Source organism: Bos javanicus, chromosome 8 (assembly GCF_032452875.1).
Source record: "Bos javanicus breed banteng chromosome 8, ARS-OSU_banteng_1.0, whole genome shotgun sequence".
Lineage (NCBI taxonomy): Eukaryota > Metazoa > Chordata > Mammalia > Artiodactyla > Bovidae > Bos > Bos javanicus.
Genome location: NC_083875.1, coordinates 56,128,407 through 56,149,941, shown reverse-complemented (window position 1 = coordinate 56,149,941; position 21,535 = coordinate 56,128,407). Strand labels below are relative to the sequence as shown.

The following is a 21,535-nucleotide window of genomic DNA, read 5'->3' as shown; positions in this document are numbered from 1 at the left end:
TTCCAGGACATGTCATCTCTTCAGCCCAGCCTCTCTCCTTCATGTCCCTCTCCACTCAAATCATGTCAACCAACATTTATTGAACATTTCCTGTCAGGCCCCATGCAAGTTGCTGAGAATAAAGCAAATTAGCCAACAGACATGGTCCCTGCCCTACTGTTCTTCCTTACACTTTCCTTCAACAGCCCATGTAATAGAAGTAGCACTTCAGACTTTCTATAATGCTTCCCGGACCCACGTCCTCAACCATTTCCTGTATCAACCAACCAGGCTGAGAATGGTTGTAGCCACCACTTGAACGTGGACATCACTTTTCCTGCCTCTGTGCCTTCCGCTTGGAATCCTCCTTTGAAATCCAAAGTGAAATCCACTTGAAATCCTTCCCTTCTTCCTGCCCAAAAGACCTCTTCCTCTGAGGTCCCACTAAAACGTCCCCACACCCTCTGTAACAGCATTCTTAATCACTTCCAAGCCAGGAAGACTTCCTCCTCTTCTGCCTATGTCACAAATGTGTCACCACCACACACTGCCATGTACTGTCCACACGGGTACAAATGCCATTAGAATATTAGAATCTCATGCAGGCAAGCTTTCAACCTCCCCTATCTCCCTAACCCTCAAAGTGGCCTCCACAAAGTATGAGACCAGTTAGCATGTGTTGAATGAACAGTTACAAGCCAGTATCACCTCTGCCTTCCATTTGGGGGTGTCCAGCACTACTGACTTAACTCTGCAACTCTATCAAACTCTATCATTGAGGGAAGAATAAACGATGTCACGACAATTTAGTTCTTTTTTTTCAGGTTTAAGTCTTTAGGTTATAATCTTCTTAATCTTCGTAAGGTCTGAAGTAAAGTGAAGTGAAAGTCACTCAGTTGTGTCTGACTCTTTGCGACCCCGTGGACTATACAGTCCATGGAATTCTCCAAGCCAGAATACTGGAGTGGGTAGCCTTTCCCTTCTCCGGGGGATCTTCCCAACCCAGGGATCAAACCCAGGTCTCCAGCACTGCGGGTGGATTCTTTACCAGCTGAGCCACCAGGGAAGCCCAGGAATATTGGAGTGGGTAGCCTATCCCTTCTCCAGCAGATCTTCTGGACCCAGGAATCAAACCGGGGTCTCCTGCATTACAGGCAGATTCTTTACCAACTGTGCTATCAGGGAAGCCCTTGTAAGGTCTAGTTCTAAATATTTCAGTTTGAGAAGCTAAAAATTTCTATTCAGAAAATTAATCTTTGTATGAGCTTCAAACAAACAAAAATGACAAATGTAAAAAAGAAAACTGTAAAACTAAAAAAGAAAAACTGGAAATTATAAATCTGGAAAGTTGGCACGAACACCATCTCAGAACAAATTCAACAAAGACCTCACCAAACTTTTTTTCTATATACATCCTGAACTGATGCCAAATATGCTATGAGTTCTTGCTTAGACAGTAAGGCAATCCTATCAGCTCTGTTTAGATCTGGTTAAAGTAGGTCCTAACCATGGGTCTCCTTCCTGGGTCAGCCATATCAAGCATTTGTAAATGAGCTGCTATTTAAGAAGGCTTCTGTGCAAAAATGTACTATGTCTGACCCAGGTTCTCCTAAATCTGAAACCTCAAAAATGTAAAAAAACAAAGAAAAAAAAAGTTTTTTTTTAAAGGCTTACAAGGAAGAGCTGTCATCTCCACACTCCTGGAACCTACATACAGGAAAAATTTTAAGGACACTCTGGAATTTTGCAGGACGCACTTTCTCTACTAAAATGTCCAAACAAAAAAAATTTAAAAGCCCAAACAAGCACTCTGGATTCCCCAACTTGGCCAAAAAACATTCAAGCACGTAACTGTGGAATTGCCACTATGTTTTTTATTGGCCACTTTAGGTGAACTATAATATTTTTTGAGGTTAACCAAAACAGACATACTTAGAAGTAATAAAGCCATACTTCCAAACAGTTCTATGTTTTCCCCCAAATCAAAAGCCTTTAAAATAGTCATCTACATTCATAGCAAGGCACAACAGAATATGCAAGGGAAAAAAATAAACCCAAATAAAACAAGTTCAATGAACAGTGGCCAAAACATTTAAAGATATAATAAACTCATATTCTAGATGCATAGGCTACTTAGAAAACTCCAGGTTCCATTCTGTTTACCACAATGTAATCAGGACTAGACAAAGTACAACACACTTTGATCTAACCAAGAAGCTAAGGGAAAGAGAAGGACTATCTTACAGGAAAAGCTGCCCTAATTTCTCAGCTGGAGTAGATCAAGCCAAGGTGTTACACTGAATTCTCAGGTGGCCCAGTCTATCCTATGTTGGTAATAACCAAACAGGTATCTCCAGAAAATGGTTGAAACACGGACACTGTTCAACATGAACAGAGGAAGGCTATCGAAAGACAATACTTTTAAAAAACTGTTACCTAAAAGGAACTACATTCGAAAAACGAAGATCATGGCATCCAGTCCTATCACCTCATGGCAGGCAGACAGGGGAAAAGTGCAAACAGTGTCAGATTTCACTTTCTTGGGCTCCAAAATCAATGCGGATGGTGACTGCAGCCACAAAATTAAAAGACGCTTTCTCCTTGGAAGAAAAGCTAGACAACGGATTAAAAAAAGCAGAGACATCACTTTGTAGACAAAAGTCCATATAGTCAAAGCTATGGTTTTTCCAGTAGTCATGTATGAATGTGAGAGTTGGACTATAAAGAAAGCTGAGCGCCGAAGAATTGATGCTTTTGAACTGTGGTGTTGGAGAAGACTCTTGAGAGTCCCTTGGACTGCAAGGAGATCAAACCAATTAATCCTAAAGGAAATGAGCCCTGAACATTCACTGGCAGGACGGATGCTGAAGCTCCAATACTTTGGCCACCTGATGCAAAGAGCTGACTCATTTGAAAAGACCCTGATGCTGGGAAAGATTGAGGGCAAGAGGAGAAGGGGGCAACAGAGGATGAGATAGTTGGATGGCATCACCAATTCAATGGACATGAGTTTGAGCAAACTCAGGGAGATAGTGAAGGACAGGGAAGCCTGATGTGCTGCAGTCCATGGGGTCACAAAGAGTTGGACACAATTTAGTGACTGAACAACAACAGAAAGGAACTAAAAAGTGACTAATTCTGGGACCCTCAATGGGTAGCAAGACAAACTGGCCTCACTTAAAACAAGAAATTTCCAATGAAAATGATGATTACAGAAAACCATGTAACATTCTCATTCTGAACTTGAAATAAGAACCCATTACCACCAACTCAACTCTGCTTATCATCATAAGAAAGGGAGAACACCACCTGAAAATACAAGTATGGTTTGACAGGTTCTCTCATAATGATACAATTAGCTAGAGAAGTCAGACAAAGCTGATTCTTGGCTTCTACCCATTTGATGCTAGTAGCACCTCTAAGCTCTGACAACCAGAAGTATCTACAGATACTGCCAAATGTCCTTGGGAGAAACAATCTGCTCTGTTTGATAGCACTGCTCTAGAGAAATAATTTCAAACTCCTTTTGGGTCCTGGTTTCCTCCCTGGATCAATGAGTGCTATGAACTCTTCTCCCACAGAAAAAGGCACACAGTTTTGCATATAAGTTCCAGGACTCTGTGGATACTTTAAAACCCAGTCAAGGACCCCCCAATTCCAATTCTCATCCCAGGCAGGCACTCAATAATTTTTCAGTCCTCTGGACATTCCCACGTGGTTATAAAAGGTACTGTGCCTGTTTTAGAAATGTCATGGTCAGAAGCACAAAAATATAGGCCTGTGGTCATCAGGCCATAAGCCAGCAGTGCAATCTACAATAAAGATGAACCATCGGTTCAGTGACCCAGTGCACATTTTCACAAAAAAAGCATACTACTTTTCCCCAACCTGGAATAACTAACCAATTCACGGCAGTGTGCATGGCCCTGCAGCCCTGGCTGAAAAACTACCCTCAACCCATGTTTCCACTCAACTGTTACAATAGCATAAAGTCCTGAAGCAAATAAAGGAATTGTTTTGCAAATTAAAAACTGAATCTGAAGACCAAAGCTATTTCCACTTGGTTAAAAAAAAAGAAGTGTTCCATCCACTTGTATGGTTAGTGAAGCAGAGCCAGAGCAGGGGTTGGGCAGTGAGGCAGAAAAAGCCGCTTGAGTTAAGGGGAAGACTGCTCCCCTCCACACCACTTCTCTACAAGGATTAGGGGGCAAAGAACTTGCTAATCTGGGAACACAAAAAGCTTTTTCTGATACAAATATATATATCCCAAAGTAGACCCACTATTATTTGTAACACTTTTAAGTTCACTGTGTGCAGAACACTGCAGGCTAGCTAGATACATTTAAAAGCCAAAACCAAAACAAGCTTACCATATTAAAAACAGTCCTTTAGGAGGGGGGGTCTGAGGCTGGGCTGACTCTTGCATCTTATACCCTGTAAAGTCCTGGGCAAATTTCTTAGCTTCTCTTTACCTTACTTTCCTCATACACAATGGTGGCAACCAGATCCCTTCCTTAATTAAGGGTTATAATTTAAACAAATCAACGAGCTTCCCTTGTGGCTCTCAGTTGGTAAAGAATCCACCTGCAATGCAGGAGACCTGGGTTCAATCCCTGGGTTGGGACGATCCCCTGGAGAAGGGAAAGGGTACCCACTCCAGTATTCTGGCCTGGAGAATTCCATGGACTGTACAGTCCATGGGGTCGCAAAGAGTCAGACACAACTGAGTGACTTTCACTTCACTTAAGTCAATACATCTGAAACATCTAGCGCACCTGTTGGTTTGCAGTAGGTGCTCAACTGTTACCTGGTATTATCATTAATATTTGTCAAAGGTACACATATGGACAAACTTCCCTGGTGGCTCATTGGTAAAGAATCCGCCTGCCAGTGCAGGAGACTCAGGTTCGACCCTGGGATCCCTGGGTCGGGAAGATCCCCTGGAAAAGGAAATGGCAACCCACTTCAGTATTTTTGCCTGGGAAATCTCATGGACAGCAGAGCCTGGCAGGCTATAGTCCATGGGGTTGCAAAAGAATCGGACATGACTCAGCAACTAAGGAACAACAATACATATGGACAATCTGTACCTACACAGAGTCACTGATACTCTCTTAACCTAGAGAAAGACACATAATATGTGGCCATACCTATGGAGTTAGCAACAAAGCACATGGTTCTAGGTGGTAAAATATTGGCAATAGCAGGATTTTTTTGGTTTCTGGGTTTTTTTTCTGTCTACAATAGCCTAAAACTGTTCAAACAAAAATTCTTAAAAAAAATTTTTCATCACACATAGAATTGATTCAAAACCTTAACTGAACAGCATGCCACTACATGTCAAGCAATGAAATTATGAATAGACCTTTTGCTAACGCTGGTCATTTTAAAACCATATGAATCCAATCCTCAATTTAAAAAATTCCCCTCACCAGCTCAAGGGCCTGTGGCAGAGTCCTGCCTAAGAGCTCAGAAATAAAGCTCATGTACTAGTGGTTGACATTCCACTATAGGAAATGCAGTACAAATGAAGAATTAAACCATCCCTTCAATTGTTTCAGCCTTTCCTCTGTTAAGTTCCAAAAACTGTTTTCAGGTGTCAGACACAGCAGGAACAAACCACCTTCTCTTTTGGAGCGCACACCTTAGTGATGGAACCTGATCTCTACTATGTCCTTCATTCACCAAAGGCCAAGACTATACATTTCCCCCTCGCACCCCTCCCCCTTTTTTTTTTTTTTTACCTACAGTTAACTTATAAGCCAAGTTGAAAAGTCCAAACTTAACTCTAAGTAAAAGACAATGCAAGAAACCCAGTGACTTAAGCTCTCAAATTCACTGTAAGCCAGTTTACAGGCCTGCTTTACCCTGAGTACCATCAAGGTAAACCTTAGCTAAAGAAACTGACATCTACACTGGATTCTGGAAGCGTAACTAATCCCAGGAGCTAATTGCTGTTGTTGTTTAGTCACTAAATTGTGTCTGACTCTTGTGACCCCAAGGATTTGTAGCTGGCCAGGCTCCTCTGTCCATGGAATTTCCCAGAGAAGAATACTGGAAGGAATTGCCATTTCCTTCTCCAGGGAATCTTCCCAACCCAGGGATCAAACGCACATCTCCTGCAATGGCAGGTGGATTCTTTACTGCTGAGCCACCAGAGCTAATTACACAACAGGTAATAAACTACTACATATTCTCCTCTAGCACTTTAGGAGAAAATTATTGGACCACATTTCAATTCACATGATTTCAGAAGCTGTATGATTAAACTTTCCAATGCTTTTCCAACACTATATATGCCAAAGGAAAAGTATAAAAACAAATCACTTTAAAGCAGCACTAGAATTATATACATACAAAATATATTTAATTTTAGGGAATTCCCAAGTGGTCCAGCGCTGAGGACTTGGCCTTTCACTGCCAGGGCCCAGGTTTGATCCCCAGTCAGGGAACTATTAATATGTGTATCATGGCCAAAAAAAAAAAAAAAACAAACCAGAAGAAACCATATGACATTAATATTACATGTTTTACAATAACTATTCTAGTTGTGCATCAACATTACTCTGGCCTGAATGATGGCCTTCAGGGAGCCAGTGAATTATGAACCATCCGCAAATTAACTGAGGGAGTTTGTCATTTAAAACTGGTGTCTTATTTTATTCATCCAAAAGATGGGGAAATGCTTTAGCAACAGTATTGGAATCTAAATAAAATCATGGATGAGAAAGTATCCTATAAAATATAAAATACAATAGGTTAATTTTGGAGTTTAAAAAAACAAAAACCTCTGAAAATAGGTGTTAAAAGGGACTTTCTGAGACTGAAAAGAAGTCTCCATTTCTGTCCATTGGGTCATAGAAAATAACCAGAAGAGTCATTTTAGACAAAAGAACTAAGAGATCTCAGTGTTTACTTACACTCTTATTTGAAGCTAAGAAAAGCAAAGTGCTGAGAAGTTAAGGTACTCAGCAACATCACACAGCTGGGTACTGGCAAGGTCAGCACTGGAATCTGAAAGCCCTGATTCAGGAAAGTACTTTGGTGGACATAGGAGAGTATTCCAAACAGCATCTGAAATGTTTGGAGATTCGACAGAAATACCTACCACACCAGTGATCTGAAATTGAGTCAAATCGAGGATCTGTCTTACTGGTAGGCTGATTTCAAGAAGTTATTTAACTTCTATGCGCCTCAGCCTCCTCATTAACAACATGGAAATAACAATGATAATATAGAGCAGTAACCTCATAAGATTATTGTGAGAATAAGTAAAATATTACCTCTAAACAAGCTCTCTAAAATCACTTATTGTTATGATTAGGATTCTTATACTTTCAATGACACGGTACCCTTTCCACCAATAAAAAACTAAGATATCTTCATTTCCTTGTCCCCTGAAAAGAAGCAGAAGCTTGCATTTTTACTGATTTGAAGTTAGCAAAGCATACCATACTATGGCTAAGATCAATATCTCCCCAAACTCACTCAAACCACAAGTACACAGACCTATTAATAGTAAAAGAATTCTTCAGATACACTCTGACAAGTGAGAGAGGGATGTTCAAACTGAATTTTAAATTCAGTTAGGGAAGATTCATGTTTCCATCTTTAAGAAGGCAAATCCCACATGCTAAAATACATGTATTCTACTTTAACTAGCCTAACTTGCTCCTAAAAAGCAAACCAAACTCAGGTGCTTTTTACTTCATCTTTCCTGTCATTTCTCCACAAATTTAGTCTGTAGGCACCACAGGCCTTACTAGGCTTGGAAGCTCAACGTTTGTTATCCTACAACCTCCATACACCCTTAAAAATACCGTACACATTCTTGGCCCCCTCGATCTGAATGCAGGGACTCCCTCATTTACCAAATATTTCACGCACACCTACTGTGTGGCAGGCACAGTTCTCAGTACCAGGGACATAGCAGAGGCCATCAACACCCCTGTTCTCACAGAGCCTTAATTTCAAGTGGGAGCAAGGAGGCCGGCGAGAAACAAGTTTATACCTAGTGTTTGCACAGTATACTTAAGGAATGCGAACACAGGCAGTTTCACTAAGCGCTGTGCTCACAGTGGAGCTCTAGGCTTCGTATTTTAACTTCCTATCCCAAGCCTCCATTTTGGCAGGGCCGGGACTCTGGAAACAGCAGAGAGGAGAGGGAGGCTCTGTGCTCACACACACACAGGGATCAGGTCTCTGGCAACACTCTGGAACACTTTGTGGAGGGCCAGGAGCATCCCCATCTTCTCATGCTGCATACAGCCAAGAACACCCCAGAAACAAGTGCACCGTTTGGTGTTTGGGAACAGTGCGGTCAGTGCAGGGAGCCCTGAGAGGAAAGTCAAGAAACCTACTGTTTCCCTTTCGGCCAGCAGCACCTTGGACGCCCGCTGACCCGCATGAACCCTGGACTACCAGCCCGCGTGCTGATCCTCCTGTACTGTGACACCAGGCTAGTCCCTTAAGCCCTTAAGCCCCGGTGTCATCTGTTCAAGGAGGCCAGTGGAATGACACTGCTTGGCAAACTGTCGGGGACTCCACTGAAAACTAAATACAGGGATCCAAGCTTGCTACTTGCTTTACAGGAACATCAGGAAGATTAAGGAGAACATATAAAACGCCTTAAGCTCTCTGTAAAGAAAGGTGTTACAAGGAACTAGTGCTCGCAATTTCTACAATTATTCTTCTTTCAGTTATATTTCCTTGCATTTTCAGATTCTTTATCCAAAATAACCCAGACTTTCAGAAGCAGAATATGTATTTCAAAAATAAGAACACAATCCCAATTAGAATAACAATTAAGTGAAGCTTGCTAGGAAATCAGAAAGTCAATATCCACCTTCCTTGGCTCCACCTCTCCTGCCTAAGCTGCGGGGTGAGTATGGGGGCCGAGATACAGCAGGCCGAGATACAGCAGGCCGGAGAGGTTGTAGGTGGAGCCCAGGAGGGCTGCCAGCATTTCTCTCCATCTATCACAGAAGCTCCCTCCACAACACAACTTGTGAAGTATTTGTGGGCAAAATCTTCAAAAATGATGACAAAGTGACCCACACACCAGATGGCAGAGGACCTGAGCGGCATCTGGGAATGTTTTTCTTTTGCTTTTTTGACAATCCAGCTAAGAAAACCCACACTTCCCTTTGTCCCCCTGGATGGAGTACGGTTACACACAGCAACTCTGAGGAAAGCTGGGCTCGGTGGTAGAGAAACTGTCAAGCCTGGCATAAACACTAGGTCAAGTCCAGTGAAAACAGAGAGGGCATATAGATTTGCATTGATGATTGCCAGCCAAATCCCTCTTTACAGACAGAAAGCAACTACCACTGACAGCTGTTACTAAGGCCACATCAAAATGACTCTAATTTTTGCTTCTGACTAAAACTCCTCAGGCCCTTCCCTCTTAGGAGTAAACAGTCATGAACTCTCTTCTCAGTGAACTTACTCTGAACAAGTCAAGTCCTCAGTCTCGCGAACTGTCATCATCAGTGTAAATATTCATCGTTCGCACCTACACGCGCTGCCTCCCACTTCTCTCCAACAGCCCAGCCCACAGAACTGATGGTAAATGAGCCACGAGACCACTGGATCTGCCACCACGGCTAAAGTACTAGAGGTTTTTACGAGGAGGTGTGGGGAGGGAAAAAGGGAAAACATCTAAATTTCACATCCCTTTCACTGGCTCTGGAGCCATCAAGTGATTACTATTGTCCTGAAGCCATAAACCAGTCTATCCAGTCAAGTCAAATAAAAACATTCTCACTAAAAACAAACACAAATTGCTTCTAACCACACATTTGAAACATTTAATTCACAATTGCCTTTACCTAGTCTATGGTGCAAAACAAAAAGTTAAAAAAAAAAAAAAAGTACAATTCTAGGAAAGACAAAATGAAGAAAGCAGAACCAATGGCCAGCACCTGCACTATCCCGGCCTCACTGACGCTGGAACAGCACCTAAAAAGATGCATCTTATCCCTCAGTCCACTAATCCAACCCGGCTCAAACTAGTATCATTTAGAATACAAGAAATTTTGTCCAGCAAATAAAACAAATGCAACAAAAACAAGCACTATCCAGTAGGGACTAAGGGACATTGAGAAAGGAAATATCCCTTCATTTGAATGCTGCAAAGAAAGTCTTTTAACAGTATAAGCAAAACATTTGCCTTCATTTAAAATTTTGAGTTGTGAGCGATTTCCTGCATCTAAGAACCTCTTTTTGAACTACAAAGAGGCCACAAAACATCACATTTTCCCCTCCCAGCTTCCCCCTTCAAAAACCCACAAGATGGTGATTAACAAACAGCCCGTTGTCTTCAGGCATAGTTTTAGAGGCCACAAGGAAAAGATAAAAGTTAAATGGAAAAGCAAGTTGGTAAACAAATGAGAAATAGGTTACCCAGGGAGGAAGCAAATTCATCTTGATAAATAAGCAGCTCTCTTCGCCCCCATGCGTGGGAGACTCCAGGCGAAAGCGACCCTAGCCCTCTCACCCACTGAAAGCAGTCTAGATGGAGAAAGAGCTCAGGCCAAGCCTCTGGCCCCGACTCCAGGCAGAGATGCAGAGAATGCCCCCACACTCCAGGAGTCTGGTATAAGCCCAAAGTGCAGTGGCTCAAGGGCAAACCCAAGGACTAGCCCAGCCTTCCAGGAGTTCTCCATTCCAGAAATGTGCTGGGGCCTGATCTCTAAACAAAGGCAGACCCATCCCCCAACAAACACCCTTCCAGGTAAATTCATCTCAAATCCAGAATCCACTACCTAATAACTGTATCACCTTGTGCAGATCTGATTCTGTTTAATCATTCCTTGATGGGTCATAATCCCTTTCTTAGGATCTTTGTGAGAATTAAAGAATTCTGGCCATGTGCCCAGATCAGCTATAAGCACAAGCCAGATACGTAATGAACATTCAGGTCTACTGAAAGGAAATTCCAATTCCATTCAACAATCACTGCTTCAGGTGAAAAATCTTCAGATATTCTATAAAACCTCAGAAAGAAAATTAAGAACCCAACATGCAAGAAGAGAAAAGGGGGAAATCCACACAATCCAGAAAATGCTAATTATGCACATACCTTGACTGGTTAAATTTCCTCCTCCAGACCTCCTTCTCTTGAAGGTCCAGTGACATGTAAAATAACAGCTCCTGTGCCCTGCCCAAGGCACTGACACTTGGTTTCAACTGTCCAAATACTAGATCCTCTAAATTTGGGGGGAAAATTTACTTAAAATCTACATATATCTACACTTACAAAATAAAACTGAAGCTAGCCCTCATCCCATGGCAACCCACTCCAGAGTTCTTGCCTGGAGAATCCCGGGGATGGAGGAGCCTGGTGGGCTGCCGTCTATGGGGTCGCACAGAGTTGGACACCACTGAAGCGACTTAGCAGCAGCCCTCATCCCAAAATGTCCAATCAGAGAGGCAGGGGAAAAATTATCACCAATGACTTCCCTTTAGTTCATGTTAATTATAGAATACTACTGAAGGATTAAGTAATCATAAAATAGAAGAGATGGCTTTAAACCTTTAATGAAAAACAAAAACACAAGTCCCCTCCCCTCCATGCTCTCCTAATTATATCTTGAGCTTTTCGCACAATTACTGAAATTTCACTTGTAATCTCTCTTTGAGAATTTCTGGTCCGGCAGTGTCCGGCACTGTTTAGCCCCTCTAGATTATTATTTCCTAAGGTTTATACAGCAAAAGAAAGTTCTGGCAGCAAAATTTTCACTGGTTTATTAAGTTACTTTGCGCTAAAACATCCCACCTTCGATAATTCCCTTTCATTATTACACAAGAGTTCAATCACATTCATTCCTGAAAACCTGTCACTACATAAGAAGACAACAGCCGTATTTTTTCCCACATGCTCAAACACCTACTCCTGCATCTACTCCTCCAATCCAAGCATATACAGTCTAAGACAAGACAAGTACAAGTAATTAGTAAAGCTTCACAAATAAAGTTTCCTTATGGGAAACCTGGTCTAAACAGAACTTTAAACAAAGTGCTTGCTTCCACTGCAAGCACTGTCCCCAGATAAATTTACTGCGCCCTAGAATCAAGTACACTCAAGGCTGGAATGCCAGGCTAGTCGTGTATTACTTCAACCTCAATAAATCTCTTTTTACTCTCCAAATCCTCGGGTGCTTTCTAAAATAGTTCACGAAAAAGCACCAACCTAATTAACAACAGCTTCCTCTGCAACTGTGGCCTTGATTTCCCTTATTTACACATTAACTGCAGCCTCCTTTTGGCCAATCCAGTCTATTCTCTGTACCATGCCGAGCCTTTTATCTGCCCTGGACAGCATTTTCTCCAGCAGATGAAGTAGATGCCGATTGATTTGCTGTCGAGCATGGTAAATTAATAGCAACAAATTGCTGAGGGCCCGTCTCCCTGCTCCACCATGCTTCGGCAGTTTTGCTTTATTTGCTCCATGATGGGCAGCAGTCGGCCTCTTCAAGTCAATTTCTTCTTAACAACCTGCAATACTTTTCAATGGTGAAAATAGAGCTGTTCCTTGTAAGTCAGAAATCAATATCCTATTGCCCTTAGAAAATGCTAAACAAGCAGTATTGGCAATCCACTTGGTACTAGAGGGTATCAGACATAATGCAAATCCATACTGCTTCCCTCCTTGTAGTTATTACAATTTGCTAAAAGGTTCCTAATGTCATTTATCATCATTTACCATCGACCAGAGAGGCTATGATTATGATATCCTATCAGTTGGCAAGGCCCTTTCATTTCTATTCAATTAATATTTTAGCAGCACTCAAATGGTTGTGGCCCAAGTCTTGTAATAAAATTTGCATGGCTTATAGTGAAACAGGAGTTTGCTTGCTCTGATTGGAAAAAAATAATAACTATATATACACATATATGTGCAAACTAAACACGTATGGGTGCTCAGTTGCTCAGTTGTGGCTGACTCTGTGACCCTCATGGACATAGGCCACCAGGCTTCTCTGTCCATGGAATTTTCCACGCAAGAATACTGGAGTGAGTCACCATTTCCTTCTCCAAAACATGTATATATTCATATATAAAGACAGAGACATGTACATACATATGCAGTACATTAGAATGTAAGTTCTAAGTGTTGCAGACTTCTAATATTTTCCAATTTCTAAAATTCAAATACTAAGCTAATTTTTTAAATGCAAGTAGATTGGCAGGTTGCAGACTATTAACTATGAGAAAATCATAGATGTTCTCGAAATGTAGTATGTTCATCTCCATTTACAGTTCCTACAGGTCGAATTTACATATCCATTGTTCCTAATCTACATCCAATATTCACTTTTTAAAGTGGTAACTGCCTGCTGTCAGATTAAATCAGGGCCTCTTCTTTAATCACAGCATTACAGGTGAAGGATGGCAACATGCAGCATTTAGCAATGTTATCAACTGAACACACCACCCCGTTCTGCCCACAGTCACTGACCCATTTAGAAGCCACTCTGTATGTATAAGGAATAATCAGCATGGGGGGGGAGGGGGGGAGACAAAAAAAGTAACAACTAAACCACTGGCCAGTACCTGTCCCATTCAAAACAAAAAACAAAAAGACCCAACTGAGGGAAATCCTTAGGGAATGAAGGCCAATGTTCTTTCATTCTTAAAAATCCCATATGAAGAAATCACAATAAAACATGTGCCATTTCCAACCATGTCCCACTTATCATCTTCATTTTCATGCTAGAACTTAAAGACAGTGGCATTAACATTAATTCACTTTACAGCCTAGAACACTCCACGCTAACTTTTTTGGGTTTTCTCCCAACTTCAGCTCTATTGATCCTACTAAAGATTACCAGAAATTAGATTCATATTTTATGCTCTAATTCCATGTCATGTCACTGAGTTCTCCTTTAAAAAAAAAAAAAAACTAATTCTACCAGACTAATGCTATTTACTCAGTTACCAAAATTTAAATTAATTATGTTCTCAAACATAATTGTTAAAAATTGGCAACATTATGCAGGCTTAATTAAGATTAAATCCAATTTACTAAATGTACTTTAATTGGTACTAATTACATTAGCTTTCATTTCAGAATGACAAATTCCCCATAGGTTTCACTTTACAGTCCTCTATCAGAATCAGCACAGGGTGACTGACGTCGAACATCATACAGAAAGGGGAGGGACCATAAATACTGGACCCCCCACCCTGCCTGTCACTGCTCTGCGCTTTTATCCTTTTATCAATTTGCTAAGTCACAGAGTCATGACTCCATCACAGACATCATTTTCTGTTCCAGTGAAAAATTTCTCTAAAAATAAATACTCTGTGGCTGGCAGCAGGCAAGAACAGGAGCATTAACCAAAAAACACACAAAGGTTTCAAATATCAGGGCCACCAATTACTAGGGTACTTCCAAGGACTCCAGGGACTCCTACTCTTGAACCCTTCAGAGACACAAATCTAATAAGTGAATAAGCCTAACCCGATCTTGAGAACTAGGCCCAATTATGCCGCAGGGCAACTTCCCTGCCTTATTGCTGCTTTCCATTACGAGGGTATCCAGTGAGTGCATCTGGAAGAGAGGCCAAGAGGAACCAAGGCTGTCTGCCTAGGAAAACAAATAAAGACAGATATGCCTCTGTGCTTAAGGGGGGAAAGAAAGAAAATATAATAAGTAGGTGGTTTGCAGGGCTGTCTGTATTTCATAATGTGATAAACTGCCCTCAGGATTCTTGATATGATTGAATTTAAAAGCAAGAGAAAAAAAGGGAAAATGTACTCCATTCTCAGTTTTAAATGGGTGGCATTTGAGGCCAGCTGGACAAGAAGATGACAGAATTACAGAAGTATAAAATGTGTAAAATTAAGGGATCTTATAGAGCACCTCCTGCCCACTAAAAGAAATACATACACCCAAATACAAGCTCTGTGCCTCTCAGAATTGTAAACAGTATAAAGAGATCTGGAAACTAAGTGGTAATAAGATACAGGAGGAGAAATAAAAGGATATTAATCACCTGGTCCAGTCTTTAAAAAGACAGTAATTAGTACTGGGTGGTGGATGAGGACCAAAAAAAAAAAGGGGGGGCGAGGTGGGGGACGGACATGTACAAGATCCAGATCTAAAGTGACATCATGTATTGAGCACAATTAACAAACAGTATCTTTCATGTGAATTATTTATGTAAGGTAGAGCTAAGGGGCTTCAAGCTAACCCAAGCATAAGTTTGATGGATTTTGTTTAAGCAGGAGATATTTACATGACTTATCTGAACAGACATGGCAAGGATGCCAAAATAATAAAAAATTTTAACATGAGACAAACTATACTATAATGCTAATACTGACATAACCAATAGCACATGAAGTTAAAAAAAAAAAGTACCTGAAATAACCAATGTGACGACGCTTTTTTCCCCCAACTTTGTTTTCAAATTGTTAGACAAATTGTTAGACAAATTTTATTGTCTAACAGTCATCTTTTAAAGATGTGAGTATGTTTTGAGTATGTAGTAATTAACCATATTGAAAAAAGAATCCATACATAGAAGAGTTTAACAGTATGTGATCATTTTACATTTTTTAATTTTAGAAGGTAATGAAATCCATGAATATAAGAGAGGAAAAGCATTAAGTTTTCCCTCATCTTTTTCCAGCAGGTAAACACATACACACCTATTCCCAAATGGCTGATGAGAGATCTGAAGCACTTTATCACTTAAAACAAATGTCTCTTATTATTATTATTGCCAAACAGTATTTATACATATATGCTATTTTTCTTTCTAGGAAACTTAAACCAAGCCATTTTATTCAGTCTCTTGCAAAAAAAGTGTGGTTCAGTCATACCTCTCAACACTTTCGGACTACTCATTTTTTTTCTTTCCTCTTTCTGTTTTTTTGGCTGAACTGTTAGATTTCAAGACCCAGTGTTGAACCTTATTACATCCTCCTATCAGGTTCATGTAGTCTGTGCAAATTTTGGAAGGAACAGTTATAGCTCCTGGTAAGACCAACTAAGTTGCCTCTGGGGGCCAGTACAAGGAATTTACATCAGTTTCTTTTGTAGTGCCACAGATTTCATTTTGATCCTCTCAGCTCACCCTCTATCCATTCTTTCATACCAACCCAAGGAAAGCTCCAGACAATTTACAATTTTACATTTTAATATTTTCCAAGAAAAGCTTTCATTAGGCAAGTCTGCAATGTTCAAAATAAATTAATTCTTTCAAAAGAAAAACATTTTAAAATTTTAGCACCCTGCTTTGGAAAGTGTACAAAGTTTAATATGCATTCAAACACTTTAAGTTACATTGTTAAATGATTAAAATGAAGGTAATATGCTAAACAGATGAGGAACCACACCTGAATAAAGAGCATTCTCTCCAGTACATGGACTTTTAAAATACAGGTGGCCACAAAAACGTGCAGAATCAAACTGCAAAACATACAACTTCCTTTCTAAAGTGCACAGTTACTGTCATTTAAAACACTTATAAAGAAATAATAGCTTACCTGCTTGTGCATTTCTATATTCAACCCATAGGACATCTCATAATACTGTCAAAGAAGGAAAAGCAATTAATTTTGAGCCTTTCATCAAACAAGCTTCCTAGTTTGTTCAAAATGTCCCCAAGCAAACATAAAAGCCTCACCTAAACCAAAATATCCATCCTTCCAATGATGGTACATCAGGAAGAACACTCTATGAGTATCTTCAGCTTAATAAACTAAAAGCCACCTTAAGACACAGAGTCTAAGAGAATAACTCACAAAAGTAAGAAAATCAAGCTCAAACATAGCATTCTTAACACCTCCAAGGATCTTTATACATCACAAGCGGATGACTCACAAAGGTCTGATGAAAATGTGGTACTCTATGGACTCTAATTCCTAGGCACAGCAGGCAAGTTCATAACAAAAACAACACGCCTCATACAAATGCTGAGGCTTTGACATGAACTATTTGAAACGGTGATGCTATTTCAGAGTTTCTCATTTTAAGGACACTACTCATGTTCATACATTCATACAAAGGAAAAAGGCTTGATAGGAAATGAATGAGTTACTCTAGAGCCTTTATGAACAAGAGTAAAAATATACTTGGTAATACTTCTGAAAAAGCTGATCTGATTGTTTTAAACATGTAGTATAACTGGCATTAAAGAAATTCTGGGAGAACGAATCGGTTATACAGGAGACAACAACAATCCACAGTGCAACAGTATGGAAACTGAAAACACACAAAACACGCAAATACACAAACATTAGGAATATACAATGTAAAGGAAGAACAGGGAAGAAAAATCTGAAAAGATGTCTAGTGTCTTTTCTTATTCACCATTGTTTAAAAGAAATAAAACACATTTAAAACTTTAACAGTTTACTGAAAAATTCTCTGGTTAAAAGCTGTTTGAAGCAAGAGCAATAAAACAACAAAGAAAACCACTAACAAAAACATTTTGCCTATGAATCCCAACGAAATGTAAATGAGGTTTTTGTTTTTTTTTCAATCTGTAAAAGCAAAGCACAGAAAATTATACCCTGTGCAACTAAACTTTTTGAAAATTCAAATCAAAGCTGGTTGTCAGAGGCAAGTTATAACATCCTCGAATTACAGGTTGCTAATGGTCGCATTCCCACAACTTCAACTGCACTGGCACAGCGACTATCCTCTAATCCTGCAGCCTCCAGCAATCTGAACGTATTTCTAGCTTTTGGTACCCCAAACTAATAGGTACTCTGAATCTGCGACACAGTTTTCTTACCATCACATAATGCCGCTGCATCTCTGTCTTCTCACTGGCGAGTTTCTCACATTCCAGCTTCAGGCTGTTCAAGAAATAAGGAAATCTAAGTACAACCCAGATCTTGACTTACATCCTTCAAAAACGCATTCCCTCCTCTAAATCATCACCTATAAAACACCGTATCAACTATCTTAAGTACCACCCTCATTACGGAAAAACAGGCAGGAGAGAAAAGGGTGAGTGGAACCAGTCCCGGCTTGTCCTTTCAACAAGGATCAAATGTGGGGGGTTTTGCTTAAGAAAAAAACCCTCTAGCCAATTAACTCCAGAATCTCATTCAGAAACGAATATTCACTAAATTCACTAAACACAATATGAATGAGGAAATAAACATCAATAATGCCTACATCTCCAAGCAATAGTAAGTCCCCTAAAAATGTCACAAGGGAGTTTTTTCCTTAATGTTCCACGAAAAGATTAATGAAAACACGAATCAAGCATGTCTTATGAATGATGTCTTATTTTTTCCCTCCAAAACACAGAGACAAGTTGAATACCACCACCCAGGGGCAAGGCGTGGATCAGGTTCAGTGGCTTGTTTTGGTTCTGTAATGTATGAAAGAAGCAGTACAAGCCATTAAAAATCCAGCGAAAAAAAAATATTTCAAAGGCACTCTAAGATCTAATGATTGTCTCTTCAGACGAAAACATTTTTTCAGCATAAAAGTAATGAAATCGCCTCCTTGGCGACTTCCTAAGGCTCTGGGCTCTCGGTTTCAGTGGAATGGCAGAAAGAAATAAGGAATCAAGCCCGGAATAATAGGACCAATAAAGTCAAAAGGCCCCAGAACGTTCCCAACCATCCATTCGCCTGGCCCCAATAAATCAATATTGAAAGTTTGGCCTCAGCGTTTTCCAAGTGTCCCCAGTTTCGATTGTTCGGCCTTTTTTTTAATTTACGGGAAAAGGACGAAACGCTTAATTTCTTTACACCTGCCTAAGAAAAAGAGGCCTTGACTTGCCCTTTCTGCCCACAAGGAAACATGGTAATACCTTTGTGGTGGCGGAAAAAAAAAACGGGGGGGGGGGGGCGGTGTATGTTGAGGGAAGACAAGAGCTAAGCAAACAGAAGGATCAGCTAAAGTCAATATCTTTACCTGTGGTACTGAGCCTGTAAAAACTGAAACTCTTCCTTAATCCGATCACAGGACTCGGAAATTGTAAATTTAAAGGGTTGAGCAGGCTGATGCGGTGCCTAAAGAACAACAATAAAATATTTAATTAGCCCACAGCAGAAGCGAGGCAGAGAGATGGAGAAAACACCACGCGGCACTGGCGGGAGGGTGGGGGGTGTCATCGCAGGCAAAGAACGAGGAAAACTCTCCTCCCGCCCCCTCCCCTGGCCGCACAGGCGGGCCGAGGCTGGCCCCGGGCCCCCGCGTTCTGGCGCCCGCCCGGGACCCTGCGGGCTCGAGACCCCGCTCCCTTCCCACGTCAACGGCGGGGGCCCCGGGGCCGGCGCGCCGCGCCCACAGCCTCCCCACCCGGAATCGAAACTGGCCCGTCGGGGGGACGCGCGCCATGGCGTCGGGCCGCGGTCAGGTCGGGGGAGGGGGCACGCGGCAGCCACTCTCCCGGTCGGTCCGTCGGCGGGCTAGCTGATCCCCGGGGCCCGCGGCGCGAAGGGCCGGCGCCCCGCACTCCCGAGCCGCCGCCGGACACGCCGCGCCGCCGCGGAGGGCGCCCTCCCCGCCCCGGCGCGGAGTCGCGCCTCCTCCATCACTCGCCACCCCTCCTCCAGGAGTCGCGGCGCGGGGACGGCGAACAGCTCCGCGCGGCTTCCAGGGGCTTCAAAGACAACAATAAGAAAATGGCTACAACTCAATTGCTTCTCCGCAACCCCTCTCCGAAAGTGCCCCCGCGCCCGGGGAGAAGAGAGGCGGGGGGTGGAGGGCGACTCTCGAGCTGCGTGCGGGGTTTGGGCCGCCCTCCACGCCCCTCAGGCCAAAGACACAACTCAGCGCGCAGGGGGCGACGCGGGGAATCCCCCGGCGCCCGGCAAGCCCGCGCCCCCACCGCCCGCACTCACCGGGTGTCTGGTCTGCGGGTACATCTTGCTCAGGTCGCGAATCATCCAAACCGATTTAGTTGGCTGCGCTGGGCAGAGGCGCGCGGCTCATTGGCTTTAATGGCCCCGAGGAGGAGGCAGCGGCGGCGGAGGCGGCCGGCCGGGTCCGAGGGGCGGCCCGGACGGTCCTGGCCCCCGCTGGGTCTCGCGTGACGCGGGCGGCAAGAACGCGCGGCGGCGGCGCCTGGGTGCGGGCGGCCGAACCGCTCCGCATTCCCCGCGGGCGTCACTGGCCCGCCGCGGGCATTGTCCGGCGCGCGTCTCCCGCGGCAACGCTCCGACGTTCGCTCCGCTGAGGCGCGCCCGCCGAGCCCGGTGCCGCGGCCGCGCCGCTCACCCCAGACGGGAAAGTGCGAGCTCCGCGCCCCAGCGCCCGCCGGCAGCGCCGCCCGTTCGCTCGCTGGCTCGCTCGGCGTCCCACTCCAAACTTTTTTTTATTTGTCTTTTAATTGGTTGTTATTTCTCCGAATGAATGATCTCTCTCTTCTTTCCTAAAAGCAAACACAAACTCCTTTGGTTCGGAAGAGGTCTCGGCGGTGCTTTTGGTTTCTCTGGAGATTTTTTTCACCTCACAGCAACGATCTTTTAAAAGGCACCTTTTAGCTTCTTTTACCACATCTCATTTCCGTATTTTTCTTCCTTCCTGTTTTCTTGTCTTTTTTTTAACCCCAAATTGAAGGGGATTATAAAAATAAAAGAGTGAAACGCTTGCGGCTTTTTTTTTTTTAATTCTCTCTCCTTTCAAACTCTGCGAACAGCACCTCAAAATAATATACAAGTGTGTGAGAGGGGGAAGAAAGCAGCCAACAGCTGAAACACCCGCTCAGAACAGCTCTAACAACACGCTCTGTGTAGGTGACTTCTTTGACCAAATTTAGCAGCCGCTAATCATTAACATTCTGATACATATTCACAACCGTCCTCGGAGGGACCGCGGAGCATCCCGGGAGATGTAGTCCGCCTCTGGCGACGGTAGCTGAAGATTCAGCCAAATTGACTACAATCACCGGCCGGCCACGCGACCACTTTGGGGGGCTCTCCAAGCGTCCCTCCCACCCCCGGCGCGGTAGGCGTCTCCAATAACCAATCAGAGATGGCTGAACATTAATCGCCGTTCTGTGTTACTGCCCATCATTTCACTGCTGACAAATGGCGAACTAGAGGGGAGGAGCCGGCCGGGCTGGAACCCACGTGGGGCCCGGGCGTCGTCCGTGGCTCGGACCAATGAATGCAACGAAATGGGGTGAGCGGAGGCGGGGCGGAGATGGCACGCCTAAGGCGGAGCTTCGCCTTGGCTGACGTTCCTTAGCGCGAGCGTTCGAACCGGGGAAACATTTGTTCGGCTGTCAATCAAAGTAACGTGGGCCTGGAGCAGCGGTGGCGGCTGCTGCTGCTGCCCTGGCTGCATCTTCAGAACTGGATGTTGGTGGCGGTGGTGGCGGCAAAATAAAGAGGGTACAGGGGGCGGTAAGACTGGAAGTTAGTCAGAAGATCTCCTTCCGAGTCTCATCTTCCTTCCCTCCCCCCACCAACCCAAACATCCACGGCCCCTTGCTCCAGGCCGCGCCAGGAATGCGGACTAATTAGGGTCCAATGTCTCCTTAAAGAGACAAGCTCGGCCTTGTGTAACGCTCCGAAACCCCTGTTGAGACAAGAGAGGGAGGATCACGCCGATCCCACTTCGTTCGGTTCA

General features: G+C 43.0%; 1 protein-coding gene across 12 annotated transcripts in view; it reads right to left on the bottom strand.

The window, feature by feature from the left end:
- Window positions 1-20,804, bottom strand: part of TLE4 (TLE family member 4, transcriptional corepressor) — a 155,025-nt gene extending 134,221 nt beyond the window's left edge. For 4 of the 12 annotated variants that reach the window (XM_061425594.1, XM_061425601.1, XM_061425602.1 and 1 more), the window contains exons 1-4: window positions 19,259-19,777; window positions 18,872-18,969; window positions 17,733-17,796; window positions 16,480-16,524 (exon numbers count right to left, since the gene is read on the bottom strand). In XM_061425594.1, coding sequence (XP_061281578.1) covers window positions 16,480-16,524; window positions 17,733-17,796; window positions 18,872-18,969; window positions 19,259-19,297 — 246 coding nt within the window. In that variant the 5' untranslated portion in view covers window positions 19,298-19,777. Of the gene's footprint in view, window positions 1-16,479; window positions 16,525-17,732; window positions 17,797-18,871; window positions 18,970-19,258; window positions 19,778-19,803 lie in introns of those variants that run through there. The other 8 variants (XM_061425600.1, XM_061425603.1, XM_061425599.1 and 5 more) reach the window with 6 other exon arrangements.
- Between the last annotated feature and the right edge of the window lie 731 nt (window positions 20,805-21,535).